The sequence below is a fragment of the Athene noctua genome, chromosome 11 (genome assembly GCF_965140245.1).
Source record: "Athene noctua chromosome 11, bAthNoc1.hap1.1, whole genome shotgun sequence".
Taxonomy (NCBI): domain Eukaryota; kingdom Metazoa; phylum Chordata; class Aves; order Strigiformes; family Strigidae; genus Athene; species Athene noctua.
The window spans coordinates 18,889,879-18,917,099 of NC_134047.1; the positions used below are offsets into that span (position 1 = coordinate 18,889,879).

Genomic DNA, 27,221 nt, shown 5'->3' on the forward strand with positions numbered 1-27,221 from the left:
AATTTCCATGTTTTCTCTTTGAGGCATGTACATATTTTCATTACTTTCTGAAACACCAACTTTCATAAATCACTTTATAACACTGTTTTATATGCATTTTGTTCTTCCTCATTATTTCTTTCCTATGGTTTCTGGCATTATTCGTTACACCAAATGTTGCTTTCCAGTGTAAATCATGAAGTTGCTTGAGATATTTTTACCAGTATGATTGAGAGCTGAGACTGACAGCTGATTATCACCATTCCACTTCCTTTTTTTGTCAATTCTCAGCTATTAAAAAGTTAGATGCTTGTCTCCCACTCACTTCAACTGGAGATAACTCCTTTCTACCAATGTATACTTTGAATATCCAGTTGGGTAGGAATGCTATAATAAAGTAATCGTTAAGTTATGTTGCTGTGAATGACTGCAGCTTATTAATTTTTGTTAAGTGACCGTACTGTGCAAACATAGTGTAGATGATTCAAAAGACATTTCCATTATGTTTAGTTAAGATTCACAGTAACTCGATACTTGGAAATATTTTCTCCCAAATAGAATCCATGCCCAGTTTTGTGATGAAGAATTTATAAAATAATTTTTAATCACCTGATATCACAATTAAGCTTACCTTTAACCTTCAGCACATGAGTATTTAAATGTGGGGAACAACCTACTATTAGGAACTAATAAGATGAAATAATTTACATCATAAACCAACACATAATCTATCAGCATGTAAAGGATATTAAAGAAAGCAAGAAATTACAATAAACTCATAAAATTGATCCATTTTTTAAACAATCATGTTTCAAGAATCAAAAGAACATATTTATGTGCACAGTTGCAGATGGTTTGGAGAAATTTTTTATATGAAGACATTTTGCTTTTGATGGAGAACTTATCTTTCATTAACAATAGAGATACGGATAACTATAATTTGAGCTATAGATGGGGAATGATTCTGAAGTCCACAGAAAAGCTGCCATTTATTTAATTCCGTTTCAGAGTATCAGCCTGAAATCAGCAGAGCCAGGCCTAATACGCATAACCTACACAGCAGCATCCAGCTGATTGACTACACTACACATAAACATTACAATAATACCTTAGGTAACTGCTCTAATAATACTAAACTGAAGACTATTTTGGATGTCTGGCTTGGCACATTAAGCAGACCTAAAGATCCAAATATGAACTAATTAAGGCTCTCTCTGACATATACAAGCTACATCTTGTATCTGATCACTACCTAACAAAAATTGATGTGCTTTTGTGTCTGCTAGCTCTTGAAGTAGTGTTTTCTTTTCCCCAACACCTGCATTTTAGCTTCTGGTACCTGTAGGTCATAAGAGGCTATAAATTACCCTCATTACCTTAATAATCGCAGGATTGCTGAATAAGCTCCATTCCATCACAATATAATCACATTCCAGCATCTGCATCAGGCTTTAAGACTTCCTACTGCTTATGAGGAATAGCAGCCTGAAAAAGCATTAACATTGTGCAACATACTGTGCATGTGAGAGAGACACTTGCATACCCTTACAGCAGCAATACCTCAGTGATAAACTTAGGTATCTAACGGGAATCAAACCAGATTTTTGCTTCAAATAACACATGCAGGTCATAACAAAATGGTTTTGTTGTATTTCATCTGACTACATGACTATTTTCAGTATTTTTTTTTTCTTTCCACTGCAACTCACTGTTCAGAAATGGAAGGTGTTAGTGCTGAGGGAACGTAAATGGGTTTGCAGACTAACTACTGCTAACGTCTTACCTAGGAGAGGGAAGACCAAACAAATTTAGACCAATTTATCTAGTCAATGAAAAGAATAATTTCTTTGCCAACTTGTCAAAAATCAAACTGATAACAGCATAATCTCGTCCAAGTTTTGCTACCCTACCTTGTTTTAAAGGTGATGAAATTGAAGTCTAAGTCTAGGTTAGCTGCTCTAGGTTAGTAGTTGGGCTAAGAACAAAGGACCGTCACCACCGGCTTTATGCTCTGTCTATACACAGGGGTCTTGTATTGCACAGAATTCCTCCACATTGGTCAAACGTAACTAAAAACCACCTCTTCAATATTTTTGTTCCTAACCTTTACAGTGCAGAGAAAGCTGAAATATGTAATCAAACCACTGCAGTAATGTCTGAGCCTGCAGTGTAAAACTCTTGTCTCTGAGGAAGCACCAGCTCCTTGCTTCCCAGGCAGCATCCAAGGTACCAGAGAGCAGCCCCTTCCCCCTGCTTTGTCTTCCTGCCCTGCTGAGAACTCGCCTACAGCAGCATCTTGCTTTCAAAAACTGCTTTCCAAGACCTGCCGTTCAAAGTGCAAAGCATGCCTCCTGCACCGCTCTGAGGGCAGCTAACAGCCCTCCCAGCACCGCCGGCCCAGCAGAGCTCCCTCTGCTCCAACCGCTCCCGCCGAGGCGCAGCGCTCAAGCCAATCTGCAACGCGTGAGGGGCTGCGGTTTGGGTAAGACTGGGTTAAAAAGTAAAAACTACAACAGAAGAATATAAGAGACACTGTTGTACCAATGGGGATCTTCTTTCCACATCTTTCTCATTCATTAGTTGTATAATTTTTTCGTTGAGTGTTTCTCAGCTATAATAATTCAGTGCCAGCTTTTCTGCTTTTTTGATGGCGAGATGTTTGACATGAACAATTTTTCTCAGAAAAATGAAAACTAAAAGGGCACAGCTAAAAGCATTTCAAATCATCTCTGACTACTTTCTGGTGGAAAAAAAAAAAAAAAACAACCCAAAACAAAAACACGACAGCATTATCACCACTGTAGAAACTGTCTAACCCCACCAGTTTACACTTTTCAATTTTACACTTTTCATAAGCAGGGAGTAAAATATTTATTTAGACTTAAAGATGCCATGACAACACTACTACTACTGAGCTTTATTTCTAATTGTCAACAATGCCCTGTGATGAGCTAAAATTCTCCGACTATATAAAAAAAGTTAATAAAATCACAATCATTATCAGTTTATTCTCATGCTTTAAAAATCTTTCCAAAAAAGACTATTCATTGGGCAGACTACTTGGAACAGTGTAAGTTCCTCTCTTCCCCCATAAATAACACACTGGCAGACTTCTGCAGTTAGGCAGGCTGCAGACACAATCTTAAATTCTTTGCACTCAAGAATTTCAGCACAACTCTGGACAGCGAAGTGCGATGGAGAACAAAATACACAGAAATATATTCAGCTGAAATGTAGAACCCTCATAGTTTTAACTTGTTTATGATATCAGAAATAAAAATGCTTTTATTAATGTTTGTAAGTGCATCTCCCCATAAGAGATGCTATGACTCTTTCAAAACCTGTCACCTACACACTAAAGAAGCTATATAAAATAGTGTGTTACTCTGTACTAGGTACTATTTGAAACTCATTAAATCTTGCTCAAATTATTGTTCATTGGAATTAAAACTATAGCTTACTGGAAGAGATTTTAGTTAGTTTCAGGTAAAATACATATTGCATTTACACATATAATTAAATTAGATCTTTTGGGGCTGAACAGAATTTTGAAATATTTCTAGAAATACAATTTTCATTTGGCCAGTCTATGTTACCACAGATTTCAAAAATCCAACAATCGTCATTAAATGAAGTATGACAGATCAGTTTCAAAATCTACCACGCACAGCACCAAATGCATGTAGGGAAATTTGCTTCCTCTTTACCTTTAGTACTATGTACTAAATGTACTATGTACTAGTACTACATACTAAGTACGTTATATGTAGTGCAAAGGCCTTTTTACAGGTTTGTCATTACTTTTTGCCTCTGTAATCTAATTTCTCTTCATGGCAGTGAATTCAGTCATTGAACACTCATTATTTTTTTTAGTCTGATTTGTTTTTTTTAATTTGCTTCCTTAAAGTTGACTGATCCTGTACCACTTAAGTAAGAACTTCACTTGAACAGGTATGGAATCAAGCTGTGGTGCATTTAAAATGTTATTTCTTTCAATTTACAACTTCATTCATAGTTTATAAGATATATACCTTCAGTTAGCACTTATTTTTATCTCTTCAAAGTAATCCTTTTCACTTTTTACTACTCCAGCAGATAAAAGTTTGTTTGAGAAAGTGTGATCATTAACAGCTTCTTCCACAAATGGAACAGGCTTCCGAGCCACTTCAGAGTATCAGCATCACCAAAGTGCTAAAACAGTAACAGCCTGACATGAATCTCTAACGCCAATGAATTGCCAGTCTGATAATTAATTATTCATCAATTAATCCTTGTACTCTCAAAGGCTGTTTAAAAAACATACATTTCTGAATGTTGCAGGAGTAACTTCTACAGGTCAGAGGCCTCAGTATGTGGGGTTGGTGTAATGTCAGTGGAGAATTAGAATTAGTTTACACCAGGTCTGACCAATGCCTTATTGGGACCAGGTCTTATTTATCTTTTTTTTTTTTTTTTTTTTTTCTTCTTAAGGACTCTGGCACTTTAATAAGCAGATAAGCACTCCCAGGGTTTTTCAGTCATCTGTGCCTCACAGATAATTTGCCCCTTAAGACTCAGAGATCAATTATTTCAATGGAAGGATGTTGGGCACATTGCCCTTATAAAAACCTGGCCTGAGCACATCTAGAGCAGTATACTGCGGGCTGACACAAGCCTGCTCTGCGTGTGCCCTGAGCAGGCAGGGTGAGAGCCAGTTGGAATCAAAAACTGTGTGATTTTGTTAGCATGGTGCCTGAAATAATATCCTTTGCCTGTCAGACGGGTTTCTTAGGTTGGCCTCGTTACTGCACTAACACAAATAAACAGCTTTCAGTATCTTGTGAATTTAAGTGGACTAAATTATTGTTTGCTCGGAGCCTACAGGAAAAAAAACCCTAATAAATCCCTTGTTTGGATTTTTCTTCTTAATCTTAGTTTCACATCTACTGAAAGGGATTAATTAGGGCCATTAAGTACTTGTGAAATAATTCTGAGCAAATCAATGGAATGTTTTCATAATTTTACTACAGCCCAGTACTACTGACTTCCTTAAAAAAATGTAGAAAGGCTAATTGTGAGATGATGACTCCAAATGTAAGAAAGAAGTCTCTGTATGTGGCAGAGCACAACAACTCACCATCAATCTGAAGTTCACATACAGGATTTCTTAAGCATGTGAAGAAGTAACAGAAACAATTACCATGGAGAAAGGTATTAAGGTACCTGCCTCTTGTTTCAGGACAAATTCTGGCTGCCAATCTCCCAAAGGCAAAAGTATTTAAGAGGATGATGAGAAACCCAGACTCCCACACTAAAAAGTCAAGAACATTTACCTAAAAATAAGGAACAAGAATATGGTATACATAGGACATCGTTACTACATTTTTCTTAATCATGACAATCATAGCATCTACATTTATAGCTGCCACTCAGGAGTTTTCATTTTTTTTTCCATGTTAATCCCATAAGAATACAAACCTCTACTGCTTCACCATAAATCAAATAGTAGATTCTAACCATAGTTTGGTTCATTAAAAATAAAATGGTGCCTTTGACCATCCCTTGGCATATCTTTTCCACATATAAGAAGTTACTTGAGGAGTGTTGTATCAACATGGCTGATCATATTCATTAGAATTCCACTCAATTAGAATATCAAGTACTTAATTCAATGCTAACTCTCTATACTGTTGTATTCCCATTTGTTATGGTGACATCATTGTGTTGCAGTCCCATTTGTTATGGTGACATCATTAAGTTGTTTAAGCTGCAATACACAGAGTTTTGAAGGTAAGTCTGTCAAGTTTCTATTCCATTAGGACCATTTTGTGACTCAATGAAGTAAATAATTTGGAAAACACCAACAACAGCTGTCTGACTATGTGTCTACTCTAAAAAGTCTATACTGGATTCCAGCCACTTCAAACAAACATAGACCCATGTAATTTGTTTAGTGATTCCCTTTTACTGTTATTTCTGTAAAAGTAAAATGGTATCACCATGATTTAATTTTTTTAAAAATTATATAATTTTATGTATTTTTTTCTTTAAAGTCCTCCTCCACTGGAAAAGGCATCTTCTTCCCCAAATTCAAGTCACGTTATACTTGACACGTCAGAGAAAAAAACCCAGAGATCCATAAAATGTCAATAAGCTAAAACGGAAAGTCATTTCAGCATGATATTTTTATATAACAAGAACAGATTCTGAGGTGATGATACTCAATAGGTAATAATAATCATAAACAAGTAAAACATTGGCGCACCTAGCAAAATGATGTTATGTATATCTTTATTACAGTTTTCAGAATACATGGATTAACAATGGCCAGGCTGTGATTTCATCAAATTCCTATTTTAAACATTACATACAAACACAGAGCTGTTTAAAAAATAGAAACGCATGAGTTTTGTCACTTTTTTTTTTTTTTTTTTTTTTGGCATCAGGAGTCATATGACTTCCAAAATGGAAACCAAATGGTGCATGATAGCAGACTGACTAAACTGTAATAGATTATTGTTCACATTCTGTGGCATATGTATCACCTCAAACAGTGCTAAAAGAAGCACTACATGAACAAATCTTTCTCCTTTAACATTCTTCTAATGACATCAGTGGGTGCTGAGTGACAGCTTGCAGGACTGCAGAATTCACAGGCTTACACAACTCCCTTTCTTATGCACAAAAGCAATATATGATCTGAAATAGAGACACCTGAAGCTGAGGGATTTGGCTTTATCTGCTTTGATTTTTTATTTATTTACATTTGTGTGCATGCGTGGGCGTGTGTGTAGATACTGCAGAAGAAAAGATGTAGAGGTTTCTTACAATATTTATTTTAAAATGAAAAACTTGCAAATACAGTAAGTATGGCACATAAGAGGTGGGCTTTACATTGCTTTATCGCTTAGCACTTGTTATGCCTGACCTCTCAGCAATTTGAAGGCAAACATTAAAGTATAATTCAGCCAAGCCTTTGTTTAATGGATAAGAAGCAATTTACATACAAGGTAAGTTTGCTCCCACATAACTATTACCAGCTTTAAATATTTACTAGCTATATCATTCTCAATATAGGAAGTACTAAATTCCCCCATCAAAGCAGGATTTGCCCGAGGGATGCGAAAGCCGAACATTGCAAAGTTTTCTTAATGAAAGCTACAGCAGGATTTCCAGAGCCAAACCTAAAACTCAGCCAGATTCTCAGAGTTTTGCAAACCATTTGTACATTGCGGGATGAATTTAAAGTAGGTCACTGATGAATTGTGGTTTGGATAGAAACCATGAAAACATTGTTTTTTACAGCATTTGTCTGAGGTAGTACATATACCACACACAAAAATGCAAAAATATACAGATATTCATAACTATTTGCATATTACAGAAGGGAACTATGGGAATGCTTGCATTTGTGTCTGAATTTTCAAGAAAGAACAGATAATTTTAGATAACATTTTTCATATTGACCATGGTTGTCTAAAACCGGAACAAATTATGTAACAGTATTTCTGGGAATACTTCCTGAAGCTGTTTGTCAATGCCCTCTGAGGCACTAATTCTGTTTTGGCTTTAGCATCAGTTCATAATATGATTAACACTTAAACCAAACATCACTTACGTGCTGGGAAACAATATTTGTTGAATCACAAACAAACATACATGACAAATTGTGTTGCACATTTTTCTCAGTAAACTGCAAAAAACTTGAGCAAAAATTGTCTAGTGTCTTTACATTTCTGATCTGTACAGCCAGTAGTTAAGCAACAGAGATGTATATTTGTATATGATTTAAAAATTTTATTCCCATGTCAATTGCAAATTTAGCTCAATTCATTGAAAAGGTAAGATTATCTTCCTCTTAAATAAACTAAGAAATGTAAACAGTGTAACATCATAAAAAAAAAAAATTCTCTTCAGTACTTGTAACTGGTAAAATGTGAATGCAAACAGATGTGCCGGTATATTGTCAACGTAATGTCTCAGAGGACATATAGTGAAACATAATTAGCAAGGAATTTATGTATGAACCCTCCAGCGATTTTCTTTCTGGGATTACTTTGAATACAAATATAATTTAACTGATATATTTTATTTTTTAAAATTAGAAAATAAGGCAAGTGCATTTCTGAAAAAGGTGCTACTCTTCTACACTTCTAGATAAACATGTGACACCTCTGAAAATTAGATCAATAATAAAAACATTAAAAATATCTGCAATTTAATATAGACTGAAAAACTATCAAAAGACAAAGTGACCAGCATCAATTTCAGAAAATATTTTAGACTTCATAAATATGAGCACCCTATATTTACATAAATTATCTTCTAAACTAGTTTTCCTTTGAAAGACACTTTTGTTCTAACAGATATGTCCATTAAATTATATAAATGTTTCAAATATGAAAAAAATAGTAGTAAAATAGAAGCATCAGATGATGTTGTTATTTTGGATTTGCCTTTTTTTTTCCCTAAGATTTGGTTCTTGAAAATGTGTAGTGAGCTTTCACAGAGCTTTAAAAATAATAAAACCCATGGAAATGAAAAACTCGTGCACTAATAATTACTGCTACAGATTCTGTTGTGAGCTTTTGATTTTTCACATATAAAGATTATACCAATACTTGTAAATCCCAGCAAAATGCTCATTTTAAAATTTGAATTCTAATACATTGTTGATTGTAGTTCAAATTTATATAGACATCATGAACCTAATCCTTTTAAACTGGCTTTGTACATGAAGCACATTTTTATAACTGTAAATTTAATAGTTCCATTTTAAATGTTATGCTTCAATACAAGGTTAATGTTGACCTTACATGAAACAGGATATAATTCTTTGTCTCTCTTACTGATAATCAGGGAGCCAGAATCCTGTTGCATGCTTTTTTTTTTTTTTTAATTTTCTGAAGTACCATACAACTCTTTAGCTTCCTACTAAAACCCACAAAAATCCCCAAACAGTTTAGGAAGAGTATTAGTTGACAGCACACATTTCATTAGGCTTCAGTTGTATTCCTATGTTTAGAGATATAGCAGTGGGCAAATGTCGTTTCCTTTGACAATTTAACAAAAATTTTCAATACTAGATTGAAAAGGAGCTGTATATTTTCTTAAAATGATTGGATATTGATCACTGTACTTGGAAATTGTTTGAATGTATCCCAAACTAGTCAGATAGGCTTAAGAGTATCCTACCAGAGAAGCAAAGAAAATCTACTGTACAAAGATGCTCGGCTCAAGCAGTAGTGCAAAGTTACACTGCCCCAGTATCAAATGCTCCTTTAGAGCTAGCAGTTTGTGCACAGAAAACAATGTGATAACCTTACCTTCCAAATATTCTTTATATAACATTAAAAAAAAGTTCCCTGTAACACCAGGCAATAAAAGTATTCATAATAATTCATCAATCAGTGAAAAGCAATAATAGTTTGAGAACAAGTGCCATCTACTACATAGTATCCTGCTTTTTTTTTAACTATCATAGCTGAGCAACATATGAGTAGTTCCACTGGAACTCCCACTTAAAATCCTCCATCCCATCCAGATAAGCAATGAACCTTTAGTAAAAAGGATGGTGAAGACTGACCTGAACACCAAACAGACTGTACATTCAACTAGAGTCTGGGGAGAAAGGGAACTATAGTTTCCCGTTGAGTGGCAGAACATACACAGTGTCAGTTACTAAACTGACTGCTCACCTGAGGTACTGCAGTGCAAGGGGCCTGTATACAAAGTAGAATGGGAGGAGCGTCCCGAAAATTCAGACTGCTGCAATCATTGATCACTGCTATAGAGTGCTCCAGGTAGAAAATTTGTTCTTAGCTGCTAAACTTTCAGCACTAAAATCCACCAGTAGAGATCCCGCTACATATTTTACCTGAGAAACAGAGGAAAAACTCAGAGGCAGTTCTGAATAACTTCATAATGTAGCTTTTCTCTAAAAACCTACACTAAGGTATTTTTAGCGTAATTAAAATAGGACAATCATATTTTCCCCCAAATATCTTTATAAAGAATATATAAGTGCATCATTAGAAAAATCCCTCCTTAGATACAGTTAAAAACATTTCCTGGCCTTGATATCATTTAATTTTGGTAAAATCCTATGCTCTGTTTTATTGAAAATTTTTTTAGCAGTGATAAGTAACTATACATCATCATATCACCAAAAGTGTAGATATGTGGTATATCCTACTTGCAGCCAAAACAGCTGAATCCACCAGGCTTTACACTGAGATAAGATTTTCAGCAACCTGACTGGGGCTATGCGTTGCTTCTTTATGGTTACAAAAAAGATTCTGATAATGTAGACCAGCTCATCTCTTGAATTTATTAACATACAATTTTATTATTTTTTCCTTTCAAGTCCAAATCAGAACTGCAAATGGAATCCACAGCTGTATTCTTTCAACAAATTTGTATTTTCTTACCCATATAAAACATAACCTAGAAATCCCCAACTCCTTTCATGTAAGTTGCCAGCTTTTTTTTTTTTTTTTTTTTTTAAAAAAGGGGGGGGAGGGGGGAAATAAAAGAAAAAACATAAGAAAATAAGATATATATCCTACTGTTTAACACTGTTTACAGATCTTGGTAGTTGGGGTAATAAGATACAGTATGTGGATTATTTAGCAATAGCTTTTAAAATACATAATATTTATACACCTCCTCATTTAATCAATACCAGTGTTCCTTTATGATCATTGCCAATTTGTATGATAAACTCTTTTCAAAGTATATCCATTTAACTGTAAATAAAACAATTCACTAATTCTTTGGCATCAGAAGAATCATACAGCTGCAATTGTTCCATTGTGGCGAGAACGAGACCTTTCCAAAGTTACTCGTCTGTTATCTGTAATACAAAGAGAAGAAAAAACAAATCACCATAAGATTTGAAACACGGATAATGCAATGTCAAGAGGTTTTCAAACAGCCCTGAAAATAATTTCAAATGATATGTAAATAAGTAACTAGGAGACTGGATCAGAGAAGTTTCACACTGCAGCTGCCAGACTGAGTTCAAGAGTTCTGCAATCAGCAATAAATTACTTTCTTGATCAGGGAAGCTGGGTGATAAAAGCATTGGGAGAATCCTGAAACACAGTCCCCTTGGAAACAGCACACAAGAACTAAAATTCTGGATAAAAATCTTATTTTGGAAACAATTTATGCACAGAAGCTCTGGAAAAATATATTTCAAGTTTCATAAGAATGTACTGACCAGTGTGGTGGTGAAAAGCCTACTAGATGCTCCAACTATAAAAGTGCTAACACTGTTCACTATAATTTGGTGCAGAGTTAAAAATAGAACCGTTAAATCAGCCACTTCCTAAGCATTTCCTGATTGTGCAGTGTGAACAACTTTTCGTATAAAATATTACACAGTAATTATTGCAATGAATAATAAATATGTCTCTATCACAGGAAAACAATCATCAAGTACCAGCCACATTCCTAAGTGCCTTTAGAATAAAATTTTAAAGCAATGAATATATATATATATATGCACACAATCAAAAAGGGGCAGAAAATTAACCCCCACTTAATTTTCTGGAGGTTTTGATCTTTTTTAAAATGTGGTCCTGCCACTTTTTTTTTTTTTTTTGTGGTGACCGCTTACTTTTGTCCTAGCCTTTTCTATTCTCTCATGTCATATTCAGGTTGCTGCTCTTTGTTTGCATCACTACAGTATCTACATTGCTACAGCATCAGGGTGTCCCAATATATGGCTGGAACTCCTACATAGACTGGAATGTTATAAAGCAACAGTCACTTCAGAAGCAAAAAGTCTGACAGATAAACTGCAGGCAAGCAGGTTTTCTCAGGTTTTTTCCAAATGTGCCAATTTAGCTCTATCTGTTTCCCCAGTGCAGCAGACGATAAAAGCATGTGTTACTGGTACTGCTGTGGGGGAGTGCTCAACTTAGGCCAAGGAAGAAGGTTCAGGCATAAAGCACGAGACCCCAACGCATCTGATGGGTAGAAATACATTCTTTGAAAAAAACTGTTGACTGAATCACTATGTTTCGGAGACTGAGGGAAAGGCTGGAGCAAAGATCGGTCTGGGATCTCACCAATGTGTACCCAAATACCTGAAGGGAGGGTGCAAAGAGGCCAGAGCCAGGCTTCTTTCAGTGGTGACCAGTTAGAGGATCAGAGGCAATGGGCAAAAACTCAGACGCAGGAGGTTACTTCTGAACATCAGGAAACACTTGTTACTGTGAGAGTGACTAAGCTCTGGAACAGGTTGCCTGGGGCGGTTGTGGAGTCTCCATCCTTAGAGATTATCAAAAACTCTCTAGACAGAGTCCTGGGCAACGGGCTCCAGGTGACCCTGCTTGAGCAGGGCGGGGTGGACAAGATGACCTCCAGAAATCCCTTCCAACCTCAACCATTTTGGGATTCTGTTCTAAGCTAACAAAGCCAGAAATGGTCCAAGCACATTAAATAAGGTTCTGGAGAAGACTAAGACAGTAATCTCCATGATCTGTTTCTGGACAAAGAACAGAGGATGCCTATGGAGACTGCATGGGCTCTGCAAAATCAACCTTACTCTTCCCCGTTCAATGAAAGTGTCTCCAATGCTATAGGGAATTAACGGCTCCTTTAGCAAGATTATTAGTTCTTTTTATAGTTCTGCCTTGCCTCCTTTTCCTAATGAATCCATCCATGCATAAAGTATTCAAATTACCCTAAGTCAATCTGTTTTGCATGGGAATAAATCTCTAGACTGGTTGCAGTGTCACTAGGCACTGGAAAGTAAAGCACAAAAATGCTGTCTAAAACCCAAGAAGGGAAGTTATCAAATCAAATGTGCTGCTGTTCCTCTATAACAGTGACGAGTCAAGAGTCTAGTGATACTTGCTCTCAGTGGGGAGAAGTGCCTTCACCAGTAGACTATTTCTTGATATAATTTCAAGACGGTCAACTCCACAGACTAAAAACAGATTAAGAGAGTCCAAGAACTGTTGATTTCTTCATCCTTCTTATTTTAGATTTTCCTCTTTTCTGTTTTTTTTTTTGTTTGTTTGTTTGTTGTTTTTTTTTTGTTTTGTTTTTTCATCATGGTAGAGACATTTGCTGCAAATGACAGTTCAGATTCTCCTGTCACTCCACAACTGAGATTTAAACAAAACACAAAACTGTAAAAACTAGAAGCATTATAATTCCCTTCTTCAGCTATTTTCCCAATTATTCGAAGTAATCTATTCTTTAAAATTATTTCTGGTGTTTAAATGGAAGTAATTATATTTTCTAGAGATAGGAATACAAAATCTGAAAGATTCAAGGAAGACTGGAAAGAACCACAAGTTTTTTCTAATCAAGGAAACTGGGGTACAAAAATTCATTTATTAGCAGTAAGAAACAATGTCAGCATTTGCAAGAGATTTTTCTGCAAAGCTTTATAGCGAGTCTTACTAAAACAAAAGGCAAGTAGAATACAAATTACAGTTTCATAAAATTTTCAGCTCATTATAAAAAAGGGATGGGCGGATTAGATTTAGTTAATACCAATGTGAGAACTTGAACATATCTGAAAATTTTGGACGTTAATATAAAGTATTTCTTGTTCTTTACAAAGAGACCTATTTTATTCACCAGTGAATATGCAAGCAACCTTGTGTGTGTGCATGCACATACACATCTAGTTAAAAAAAGCAGCATTAGTACGTGTACATACATGTATACATACACATAAAGAAATGATTCATTTCTTCACTAGATGTAAAATGTGCTTGTACATGTATAAACATATTTGTTAGGTTAAAACAACCGGTTTTCATATTAGGATCTGAAACTGGATTAGGCTGGTATTACCTCACTCAAACAAATATTTTGTAAATCAACAATTAATTGCTAAGAAATCAAATCAATAGTTCATATAATACTGGAATGTATTCCTGACTATGCAAACTTTATACCTCCACTAGAAGGAACATACGGACTTTATTATAATAACAATTACTTGTTCAAGTCTTCCTGCACTCAATATAACACTGAGATGAGAATAATCTACGACACAGAAGATATTTGTAGAGGTGCTTTTGATACATACACATCATTCACCATGTAACATGAATCTACTGAGGTGAAAAGCAAAACCACAATAAGCTTAGTGTATAAGTACAATAAATATATGCCATGAAGTAAACAAAAAAAATCTAAATAGTTATTTTTAAACAATGTAATCTTATGAAATTTGACAACTTCATCTTTAAGATGTTCTCCCTTATACTCTGTATGTATAAAGCATTAGAAATTACAATCAATTAAAAGCATACTGGCAGGGGAGAGCAAAATATTTCTGCAAAAACATTCTGCAAAATGTATTTTCCCTTTCCTTAATGCTCCTTCATTAGTTCTGTTATTAAAAAAGAAGTCTCAATAACTGCAACAGATTTATTAACTCAGTAGCTTGTTATCAACATAAAACTCAGTTATATTAGGAGAAAAACAAATGATACTTTGCAGAACTTCAATACTAAGATTAAGTGACTTTTCCGTTTTACTTTCTTCTTATCCGTTCTTCCAGGTAGTAACTTTGTGCTCTCCTAATTATAAACCTTACTTTTTATGAGCAATCAATGCTAGTAATAATATAGATGTTGTGAAATCGAACAGACTAGTCATGAGACTGAGATATCTGATAATAGAAAAAGACAGAGTGTACAAAACCATACCTCAAAGGTACTCGATTGGAATTTGTATTATCTTGTAACAACCACAAAAAAGTTCTCTCTTTGACATGCCTTATATTAAAATAATAAATGTACTATAAACTGCTACATTGGGCTTGGTGCCTCAGTTCACTAATTCTCTGGGATTAAATATTTTTTTTTTCCAGTCAGTTAAAGCATTAAAAGTGTTTCTTTGTGCCTTAATTACAGAAGTCAATTCAAACACTAGAATGATTTTGAAATCTTATTTCCCTACAGACTTTCCTAGAGCGCTCATCAGGAGAGCATCTATGTTCGTCACAAATGTAAATAACTGCAGATCCCCTTGATTAACATTAAAAACCCAGCAATAATAGACCCCCCCAAATCACACAAAACCCTTGCAAAACCATCATACAAACATGACTGGTGCAGATAACTACTTTTTGCCATTTTTTAAAAGCAAAAGGTTGAAACATCTATATGCAGAAAGGAAAGCACCTAAATTTTGTAGCAAAATAGGCTCCAAATAATATTGGAGTTTTCAGGGATAAATACTATCAGAACTATTTTGCCTTATTCAAAGATAGCGATCACAGGAACCTCGTACCTGAAAAACACGTATTTTAAAGAATGTCTTAGTTAATAAGTACTATGTTAATCATATTAATAAGAGCTTAAAATAGTGCTAAAATGTTGAATCTTGAAGAGGGGTAGTGTACAGCATGAGGTGCTCAGCTAGCAACTGTTGTGCTGGAGCACATGCTGGAGGGCATGAGCCCCAGCAAAGAGAACTCTGAAGTGCTAATTTATTTAAAAAGCTCGAACTATTAACATACACAACCGCTATATCTTTTTTACTTTTATTTTTTACCTTTTTTTTTTTTTTTTTTTTTTTCTCCTGACTAACCACCTCAGGGTGAAGAATTAACCTTTTCATAGATGACAATAAGAAAAAGTGTTTAATGCTCAAAGAAGGTACCAGCTTGAGTTGACTGGAACATATGAAGAAGGTAGAACACTCAGCAATGAATAAAATATTCAAAATTAAATCTTTTTGAAATAATTTTGAATATGCAAAAGATGCAGAAATGCATGCTGTAAGGGAATATGGCCTACACCTTTGGGAGTCAATGAAAGCATTTACATCAAACATTTATTCATTCATGTAAAATTTTGTTCACTAGGAAATCCTACTGAAACACATCTTGTTTTCATGAGCAACCCAAGGGAAAAGATTCATATAGTCCCAGGTACTTCAGCAAACACCACAAACATATATACCACAGAAAACGACCAGAAAAGCAAGTTAATTTCTTCTAAGTACAGAAAGATTACCCCCAAAATGAGTAAGATGGTCATTTAAGAATGTTTTAAATGGATAAACTGCCACAACAGATGATAATTCCAAGGAGCAAACACTGCATCTGTCATATAGATGACACTGGCATTTCTTCTTTGGAAAAAGGTGGAAATCTGAATTGCACTTTACAAGTGTCACTTTTTTTTCCTGACAGAGATGACTAAATATTTTCTATATAGTGTCATTGATTAAAATTGGGACAAGTTAAAATAAATTTCAATCACTGTAGCCTGAGCCTCTAGTTTTCTCCTTGAGCCATCTATGCATAGGGAAACTGAAGCCAAGTTAGAATGTCATTTGATTTAACAGCATATTATCAATTGCTTTAAAGAGCAACCCACTGACAAGAATTAACTTTATTATTTTTCTTTATTGACTGTGTGCACCTTCATCAGCTTAGCTTACCAACAATGAAAGGTAAATCTTTTTGGAAATTGGAATTGATAGAACATAAGACAGAAGCAGAATTGATATAGTGTAAAACAGCAGGGAAGCCCATCAATCTCCAGCACCTCTAACAGCTACAGGCTGAACACTGTTCTCTCTATTGCTTGGCCTGTACATATGACATTATTAGAGAATACCAACTGAGAAATAAGCTAGTCAAGGAAATTAAGAGCTTCAGAACTGTTGGTGTCTAGAACAAAATTCTTTTGAGAAACAGCACCTTGAGAGAAAATGGCTCTCTAAACTTCAATTCTGTTAAGATACAGTCCATCTCTGTGAGATTTGATTTCGAATTGATCTTTTAAAATGTGTTGCCTATAAAAAAAAACATAGCAATGAGGTAAAAATCAGTTATGGAAGAAATGCAGCCAAAATAACACCTCAGAAAGAACTTGCTGAAATACACAGCACTTTCCCAAAGATCTTTATTGCAAACAGATAAAATAAGCAAATAAAACCATTTTCTAACAGAGTTAAGGGAAACTGTACACTCTTTATTTCAACCTCAACAGGCACCCCACACATGCCTGACAAAATCTGAACTAGACTGTTTATGACCATCACACTGGGTCATTTTACATTGATTGGGATTTGATAATTTTGTAACCAATAATGAGAAAAGATCGAGTGATATGACATGCCTGTTTTTAGCTTTTTCCCTAAACAGAATCTCAAATTCTTGACAATCAAACTTAAATGACAGGTAAAGTGGTTACTTCAGCCATCAATTTCAAAAAAACCCATTGATATTTCAAGCAAACCCTGTAGCTGTGAGGTCAAATTCTATAAAGCCTGTTTTATTTTGGTTTAGGTCCAACCCCAGACTTTCACATGAAAGCCGAGTGATAACCTGAGCATATGGACAGTATGTTATGATGGAGAAAAAGAAACTTAAGTCTTAGGCCAAAGAATTAGCAGGTTTTTGTTGTTTTGTTTTGTTTTTGTTTTTTTTAAAGTTCTCAATACTAGATAGCACATATAAACAGCTGAAACATGTTAATTATAAAGGCATGTGTTGATCTTATAATAATTTAAAAATTATGTTCTCAACCTGGTTAGTGGTATATTTGCCAATATATTGTTACACAAGAAAAGATGCTGAAGAGTAAGAAAATGTTTTAGAAATAGTAAGGAGGAAGAGAAAAAAAGAGGGTCTGTGTAGCTATTAAGAAGATTTCTAGGCTAAGAAGAACAAGCATTAAGGATAATTGTAACAGATTTAAAAGGATGTCTCTCAAGACTGAATGGTTCTTCCTCAGAAAAAAGCAGACACACACATCTCCCGACTTATCTGCAGAAGTCAGAAATGACAAAATTGTAATCATAACATAGTAACCCTTAAGGCAAGTAGATTTGTATGAAGATAGGTATTCTGTTTGAAAATATTTGCTACAAAAGTGGTAGTCATTTAGATAACACACAGTACCTTCACTTAATGAAGATTTCCGGACCAGCCTACGTGCACAATTTCTCACTGAAAACATATGTGGATGTTTGGATTCTTTTTAACTAGCTAAACAGAAGTTGTTAATATCCAGAAGCACTGCAGTGCAGAGCTAGGTTTAAAATAAGGAGAGCTAAAGGATTTAAGTCCTGACACAAAAGGGTTTCACTCAGATTAAAAGGGAACAAAGACACACCTAATCTTACTGCTGCCACTCAGACCTACCTTGCTGGGCACCATTAATTTTAGCCTTTGAGTCGCAGAAGAATGCAGAACATCAATAGAAAAACCATTTATTTTTGTACTGTGTGTTATACACAAAAATGCTTTAAAAATGAATAATGTCAGAAGTTTTACTGTTAAATGGCATGTGTGATGACATTTACCAGCTCAGTGCAATCCAGCTGTGACCACAGTCAATACAGTATGGGAAATATAAGTAAAAATAAAAGTAACACTTTTGCAACCAAAATCTAGGATGTTGACCCTCTCTATCACAATTCCATTAAGCAAATAAATACCTATTCTATTTAGAGCTGAAGAGAGTCTAATAAGGTTAAGTATTTATAGAATAAAAATGGATTTGTAAACCCTATTTTCAAGTAATCTGTTAAAATAGATTTACTATTGCTTACTCCAGGCCTTAAAGACTTTAAAAAAAAAAAAAAAAAAAGGAATTGGCCCAATAAACTGAGATTCCTTAAACCTTTAAATGATCTATTTAATATTTTAACTTGACTTTGCTTTCTTTTTTAATAGTACCACTTGGGATATGCATTGAAAGCTCTTCCACAAGAGTTGCAATGGAAAAGCCTTAGTTTGAGACAACACATGCCTGCCTCAGGGGTTACAAGACAAATCAATCTATTTTTCTCCTTTCCTCCAAGGGTAATTGGCCTTTAAAATTACAGAGGAAAATAGGCCTTCATGTCAGTGCAATGCAGGCACATATACAGCCATTTTCCATTTCTTTTGCAGTTTGTATTCTCAGTTGAGAACTAAACTTATAAAGGTGGGAAAATAAAAAGAAGATGAAGAGGAACGATTGCATCAGTTCAAATCCTCTCCAATAACAAGCAGCGCTGTGACCAGCATTTGAGTCTGGAATTTACTGAAATCTGCTATGAATAGCTGTCATTTTCCTAGTCAGTATTTTTTTATTCTTGTTTGTGATAACATTTACTTGAAATTTTGTGACAGCCTGTACCACTGACATTCATGGAGATTTGTCACAGAATTTAGCTAAGCTGAGAAGTTATAATTATTGCTTCATTTCCCATACAATCTCACAAATACTGATTTCTACCTCATCCTTATGAAATTGTCTTTTTCAAGCAGCAATCATGGCTACGAGTATCTCTACAATCCTTATGCTGTGCTACACACACAATCGTGTATAAACTCAGAGTTTCAGACTTTGAATACTGTTAAATCGTATACAGTAAATTTTAGCTTGGCTAATAAATTGTTTCAAAGCAGTGAAACTCAGACAACGGCCTTCATATTTTTCTGATTGCTCTTAAATGTGATCTGTAATACATTACTCGTATGTCAAGTAAGAAAATATTTTCCAGTGCATAAAGATGAGTAATCAGCTAAACTACAACAGATACACAAAACCAACAGCAAAGTTGAAAAAAGTCAAAGCAACTTAGTCTTTTAAAAACAGTACTATAATTCCCTTGAAACAGGGCACTGAAGGTGTACCACTAAACTTCTAATGTGAACTTGCTCACTGGGGGTGTGTATACAGGTGTAAAGCAATTATTAGATTTGATATCTGAATGAACTCAGGTTCCCATTAGAGCCTGAATGCTTCAACGACCCTATTATTTTCCTTCCAATGCTCCCAGACCTGATCATCTTAATTATTCTGACTAGTGAAACATTTAGGACATGAATATATTATTTGTTTTAAACCAAATGAGACAGCTGAAAGTACTTCATACAATAACAGGAAAAAAAAGACCAAGATAGGCGATATGATGTGTCAAATCCTGGAAGAAGGTCAGATCTAAGTAACAGTAACAACAAAACAGATAAAGAGGTCCACTGCAATAAAATTACATTTATTCAGGTATTTTCCTTCCAATCTCTAATACATAACCTTTACTGCATCTCATGTACAGTAAATAAGGTACATCTTACGAATCAAAAGGGTGAAACAAATTTCAAAATAAATAATCTAGGTCTGCTTCAGTAAGGAAAAAACTCCAAACCTCAAAACACAGAGAATGTGTCTCTCCTTTCGTAACTACACACACTCTTTTAGCAGTTGTCCAAAAGTAAAATTAGATCCTCTAATAAAACCAATTTCATGTCAGAGAGGACAGATTTGGTGATGTAAAAGATGTGTTTGCCTATTTTAATGTTAAGGAGAAGTGTTTGACATTGCAAAAATACATACTGACGTTTTGAACAGCTTTGGTCTGACACTAATAAACCATACTCTTTGTAAATAATGTAATTTAAACTGGCTTCTAAAATGTCCTATTCCCAGCTCCCCTATTAACACTACTGCTCTTACAATTTGTATTTGCTTTGAAAGTAAGTTGACTGTAAGGTTGCAAACAGGACAAAGAAATAAAGACAGTAATAGGTTCTGAACTTCGTATACAAGCAGCCATAAAGTTAGCATCTTCTCATCTGAATGCATTTGTCCTTAAAAAGAATCAAACTGACATCAAAGTGGTCCCCTTGCCCCTTGCCTCCTTTCACTAATGATATGTAATGGCTGCTGAGCCTGCAATAAACGTGTTTATGTCCAGCTAGATTGCCATCATTTTACCATCTAATCTGATACTTTTAAGAAAGAAGAAAGTCGCGAGAGACCAGCACCAGCTTGTGCTGAAGGCATTTCTTGACATCAGCCTTCACTTCGCACTTCAAATGGAAGTATTCGATTTGACAAAACATACAGAAAGTCAAGAGAGAAGGCTTTTCACCTCTTCTCCGAAACTGTCTGATAGAAGTCAATACCAATTCCTTTACAAAGTTACAATCAAAACCTGACAGATGAAAGTCAAAGGGGAAGCTTTCTATCTATTCCTCACAATATTTTATTAAAGAGTGGCATAGAACATGTTTGCCTCAGTAGGATCACCCCCACCTCCACTTCTCATTTTTATCAGTTAGCACTTTAAATACTGGAAGTTCCATCTCCCATGCATAGATGCTTTATTCTTTGCATAGAACATGAAAGTAATGAACTCAAATACAGGAAAAAAAAAAAGAAAAAGCTCTCTTTTCTGTAAAGGCATTTCTTTCAGAACAGGAGTTGGATAACACTGCTGTAAAGCAAGTATTTCCTGCTGTTTCATGTAAACTGGCTACAATAGATTTTCTCCATACCCAGACAATTGACAGCTCTAGTCAAAAGCAAATAATTTTCCTCGTAGCCTGCAAAAGTCTGTCTCCTGTATTTTTTATGTGTCAGAAACAAATTCTCTTTATATATATATATATATATAAAACCCCTCTGCAATAACTTGTAGTCTACATGTAAAATGAAATACTTTAAATAATACAATAAAAGCAGACTATCCATAATTATTTTTTGATTAAATAAAATATCAGCATTTTTTATTCATGGCTAGGTTAACATTTACAATTCAGCATTTTGCAATATTTAAATGGAATTGAATATGCTATGAGAAAACTTAAAACTACATCACTCCTGTATGACCGGCTGGCACAGGCTGTAGTCTTCTGTGCCCATCTGCACCTTCATCATATAACATTAAAGAAAAGCTCCTGTCTGAGCCTGGCAAGATGATCTCATCACTACCTGTTACCTCTCTACACACCCAGTACAACACCCCAACTGAGAATAGCCAGATACTGCATGTGACTTTCACTATCAATTATTTGCAACAAAGGCATATACAGGTTATGTGAATGTGAAACTGTTGCTTATTAAAAGAACTCATACAAGAAATTAATTTAGACTATACATGGCAGACTCCGAGATAAATATAGTAACTTTTAAGAACTTAGGAGTCTAATTTCTTTCTTAGCTGAGCACAGACAAGTCCTTCATGATTCAACATGAGACCTTGATGCTCACACGAGGCCGAATTTGACCCTTTATGTTCATACAAAAAATAAAAGTACAGTGGCAGTTAGCGCTGTGCAAGAGCAACTAATTTTCATTAAAGAGCTCAAAATAGTTTCTGTTTATTAACACTTGTGTCTGTGTCATTATCTAAGGCTTCCTGTGCTATTTCAGTAACAACTCTCTCAGATTAATGGAACCCAAAAATTAACACCTGATCACACCATAATCATGATCTATTCTGCCTGCAAAATCCTCTCCATCAATACAGCTCCTTCTGACATAACAGCGAGGACCTCCAAGGAAGAAGGGCAGGGGTACCATGAGATTACAGCACATTCAGATGGTTCCTAAGGACCTGACCTTGACAGCTTTTTTGCAAAGACTGACGGGACAATGATGTTCAGGTGTAATACTAGTATACTTACTTTTAAGAAACTGGTTTAAAAACTCTACAGCTTTTTATGACCATACACCAAAATATTACTTCAAAGGAGTCTGACTACCTAAATGAATCATATTTAGAAAAAAATAATGATTACATAAATACAGACACAACTGTTCCAGGAGCAAAATACCCATATACACAACAACCTCTTTCTGATGTCAAGCTTTTCTGCCTTTCCCAGATGCGTGACTACAAACCCTTCCTTTACTAAAAAATGAGCTGTGGCCATGCCAATGGCCTGTATTATGCATTATGAAGAGGCCCCTAAAAAAATGTTATAATCTGTATGAAAAGCAAGACCAGGTCTGGCTTGAAAGACACTAAAAACCACATCCTATTAGTAATAAGAATATGCAGCAAGTTCTCAATACAAATTCTTGAAGTTTAAAATAAAGTTAAATTGTTATTTTAAAGGCAAAATAATATAAAGCTAAAAAGAAGTTAATCTCTTCTAACTGACTGAGATTTCTTCATCCCATTATTTCTGCTACAAACATTTTTGAGGTTACTAATTAACAGGTGATACCTTATTACAATCCACAAGCATTGTACTCTGGACAAATATCAAAAATGGACAACTCATCGGCAACTTTCAACCTCTCAGACCAGAGCTATAACCTTTCATTTACCACTTACAAAAGGAGTTCCACAGCAAGCAATGCCAATGTTAACATTAATCATCATTGTCAGGTAGTGATTCAATCTTAATATTGCATACAATTTTTTTTAAAGTAGTATTTTGTTCAATGTTTGTTGTCTTTTAAGCACTTCTAGCTGAAATTCACTGCAATTAAAAGCTAGGTAACCAATGAACGAGTTAAATGAGAAGTATTTTTCCATGAGTTTGTAACTATTATTTTGATTAAAAAATAACTATATCCAAATGCTAATGCCAACATTTATAATAGGAATAAAAACTTTTTTTACATACATGAATGCTAAGAAAGCAAAATGATAGTAACATGCTCACTACACCAGAAAATTAGTCTTTTCTTCATAACTTCAGGCATGACCTTTTTCTTTTAAATAACTACTCATTCAAAAGCTTTCTGGCAATATTCTATAGTCTTTTCTCCTGGAGATCTTATATAAACAGATTCCTCTGCGGTCCTTTTGGTGATAAACTAGTTACCTAGTTTCCTAATCTTAATTAAGATAATACAGGGCTGCTGTTTATTGACATCTACACTTTTACTGACTTCCGCCATGCAGTCTGGCTTCTTCGCAGGTTTGCTGCCCCCCTCTTGCTCTCTGAAGAACTCTAGCTGTACTGTATTGGAAAAGCACACTTCTCCAGCTCCACTGAGCAGTGGGAACTGCGGTTCTGTGCTTTTAAGTCTCACTTGGTTACCGCATTGTTTCTGAAAGTTAAACTACTTCATTATCAATTGCTCACAATCCTCCTGTGTTCTCTGGCCTCTTCATCAGTTATTAATTTTCTTAATATATTATCTACCAGTTATTCTTCACCAACATACTAAACTTACACTACGTTAAAATTCTCTTTAAGATAACACTGATACCATACTCCAACTTCTGCCCTGATAATAGAAAATGAGCTGCATATGTAACTATGAACAGGGGAACTGAGAACTACTGAGCAGATCTATTCTGAGCAGGAATAGAAAATCTGTACTTTCTCAACTCTTGTACAAGCCAGATACCACAAATTCTAGGTGACAAAGACAACTATAATGAATCTTGTCTTCCACCTTTTGGTTAGCTAATGAACAGTCACTAGATGCTTTTGTCATTTATTTATGCATCTATCAGGAAGAATCTGAAGCACAACATACAACAAAGGACTGGTTAAGTATGTTCCCCCACCTGATTACATTACAGGAGAACATGAATTCCCACAACTGTACTTTCTTGGTTCCAGTAGTGATGAAGACAGAAAGAAGATTTTTTTTAAAAAAATAAGTATCTCAAATGTTTCCCCTTACTTCATTAGTAGGAATGACAAGGTAATCTTCATTTCTTTTCCTGTTTGTTTCAGTCTCCTCACTCAGCCCTTTTCATCACAGAACGTAAAACATAACTATTACACAGACGCTTTAAATCCTTTTTGAGTCCTCCATTAACTCCTCTCCTGCCTTGAATCCACTCTACCCATACATGTGGTTTTGCTTTAATTTGCAGGTGAATCAGCTTCATTTTTTACCTGCTTTTCCCTCCTCAGCATTTTCAGAACATGGCTATATAGCCTTTCTTCCAAAAATTTTCATTGGTACCCACAACATGAGGTAAGCATTCCACCATTCCCCTTGCTGCTCCGTATCTTTAAAAAAAATGAGTCACGTCTTTTTATCTATCCTAATGGAGTGGGACTAAACCAGCCCACTTACTCAGCTCGTGCAATATGTGTGAATGTAGTTTGAAGAAATATATCCATATTGACTTGGGCTGGGTGGGAAGCAGTAATGACACCTTATACAAAAATGCTCCGGAAGATTTTGGAATTTATATTCTGCTCTTCAGACTGAAGTGACAGAAGAGAAAGATAGGGCAAGGGTAGCTTGGCTGTGTATAAAGTTACAAAGAGGCTCAGAACAGGCCACTGCTGAGAGGGCAGAAAAATGAGCAAGTCATTCAGGGACAAATCTTGTCCTTAAGCATCTTCTGAACACAGAGGACATGATTTGCTAATAAGGATGAGGGTTGTCGGGTAATCTTTTTCACTGTCACATGGAAGAGACTTTAGAATCCCACATCTCCTCTTAGATGCCTTCTAGCCTTGAAACGCATGTTTTGTGCAACAAAATAAACATTTTTCTTTCCAACTTTGTTTTGCCTTTTAGAAATCTAGTTTACAGTACCACTCCAAAACTAGTTTTACCATACAAACCAGGCAATCATTAATTTAGGTACAAGAAAAGTCAGGAGGCTCTGTCTGGGGCAGTAGAGAGTAGGAACTTACACAGATTTTGCTGCCAGATAAAATGATTAGGAAAATACATCCTTAATGCCACTAAAATAACATTAATCTATCAGATATTTTTGCCCAAAGCTGGCAATGTCCTTTAGAATTATGTTTTGCTGTATGTAAACAGTTTTAACTACAAGCTCCTTCATCTGAGGGAATATTTTTTCACGCTTGAACTAGTTTCATCTTTACAAATAACAAAGTCTAGTGTGTTAACGGTTTACACCTATTTGTGATTCGCTAGGCACTGTGGCCTTTTAACTATCATCCACCTCTTCCTTGTGTTTTCTTATAACTCATAAAACCAAGGAATTCTGCTTGCTTTTAAAGCTAAAGCAACGAAAATAGTGAACAGTTTGTTCATTGTCCACCAGAAGAGTGAATCAGATTTCAGAGCAGACAATGCAAAGCCTGTTTTGTTGAACTAAACTTTTGATCAAAGGATGTTACCTTTTTTGTTTGTATTCTATTTAACTAGATGTTCCAGACAGCCTTTTCGAGAACAGAGAACTGAGACTTTGGTGAACACTGATGATAATGCTGATTGATGTCCAAGTACTTCTCTTGCACTTACACTCAAGGAAGCAATGTAAACTTAAAGAACAAATTAAATTTTTGAGACTCTTAAAACTACTTCATTAGCTGCTTGCGATGAATGAAAAAAATAAATTAGCAAACTTCTCCAATTTTTCAACCTAATATTTCAATACAAAATAGCAAGAAAACCAGTACTAAATAAAAGAGCCTGCATTTCTGCTTAACAACCTGACTTACAAGTTAGCTAGGCTTTGGATAGAGAAAGCCATCTCTACAGACTCTTTTTTTGTGAGGTTGGCAAATTTTTAAAATCTTTTTTTAATGTTATGGAATTTACATCTGTGATTTTGGAATATCCTACTCAGCAGTAATGGAAAAGCAAACTGTAAATGAAAAATTTTCAAAAGCTTTAATACAAAATTTGTTACAGAGATTTTTTTCATAAAGTATGCAAATCTTGCCACTTATATTCCAAGTGTTCTACTGACTGCAGTTTAAGGCAAATAATTATTTCATAAAACTGCATGCTTGCAAAGGGCTGGAAATGATATCTATAATATATAAGGAAAAAAAAAAAAACAAGGAAGAGAAATGCTCTGAAGTATGCCAAGTATTTTCATATGCCTTTTTAAAATTTTTACAAGAAGGCATTTAAATATTCTTTGAATGACACAGATGCATGAACAGGAAAAGAGAGTCAAAGTGCTAACTGCAATTTGATTTACTGTATTTGTTTTGAATTATAGTTCAAAACCAAGCCTTATGTACTTCAAGGCCAGCACAGCGTGCAACAGCCATAATGTCTGGAAAGTCCAGTGGGGAGGATTAGTAAATGTCACAATACCTTCAGGGCAGTGGATCCTTAAAATAGGTAATGATTCGAAAGTTTAAACAGAAAAGGTACAGCAGGGTGCCTTGGAAAAAAAACCAAACTGCATCAGGCTGAAAGGTCTACTAACTTAAACTTAATGATGAGCAAACTAAAAGGTCACTCTGCATTGCGATCAGTGTATGTTCAGTTACAGCTGCTTGATGTGATTGATCCAATCATTTAGCAGTCCAGCAAAAGAACTATTCAAACAGTTCAAGTCACACAGTGCCTCTTAAAAAAGATCATCCCCTTTTCTTCTATGTTATCACACACATATGGCAAGACCATTCACAGAAGGGACCTTCTGAATGCAAAATAAAAATGCCTTATATACTTTAAAATAAGTTTACATGCTCATGTATGTGTACATCAACACATTTTATCACTTAAACAATAGATTTATGTCTTTTAACATGCAAAGTGTCAATGGAAAAAAAATATATAGTAGTTAATCTAAGTATATCCAAGACTTCTGATTTTTATCCACAACATAGGTAATGGCTACCCATGCCA

The 27,221-nt window shown here is 35.0% G+C and overlaps 1 protein-coding gene across 1 annotated transcript in view; it reads right to left on the reverse strand.

Moving 5' to 3' along the window:
• Positions 1-6,219: 6,219 nt before the first annotated feature.
• Positions 6,220-27,221, reverse strand: part of DIAPH2 (diaphanous related formin 2) — a 249,059-nt gene continuing 228,057 nt past the window's right edge. The window contains exon 28 of the mRNA XM_074914772.1: positions 6,220-10,813. Within this exon, the coding sequence (XP_074770873.1) occupies positions 10,749-10,813 (65 nt within the window). The 3' untranslated portion in view covers positions 6,220-10,748. The remainder of the gene's footprint in view (positions 10,814-27,221) is intronic.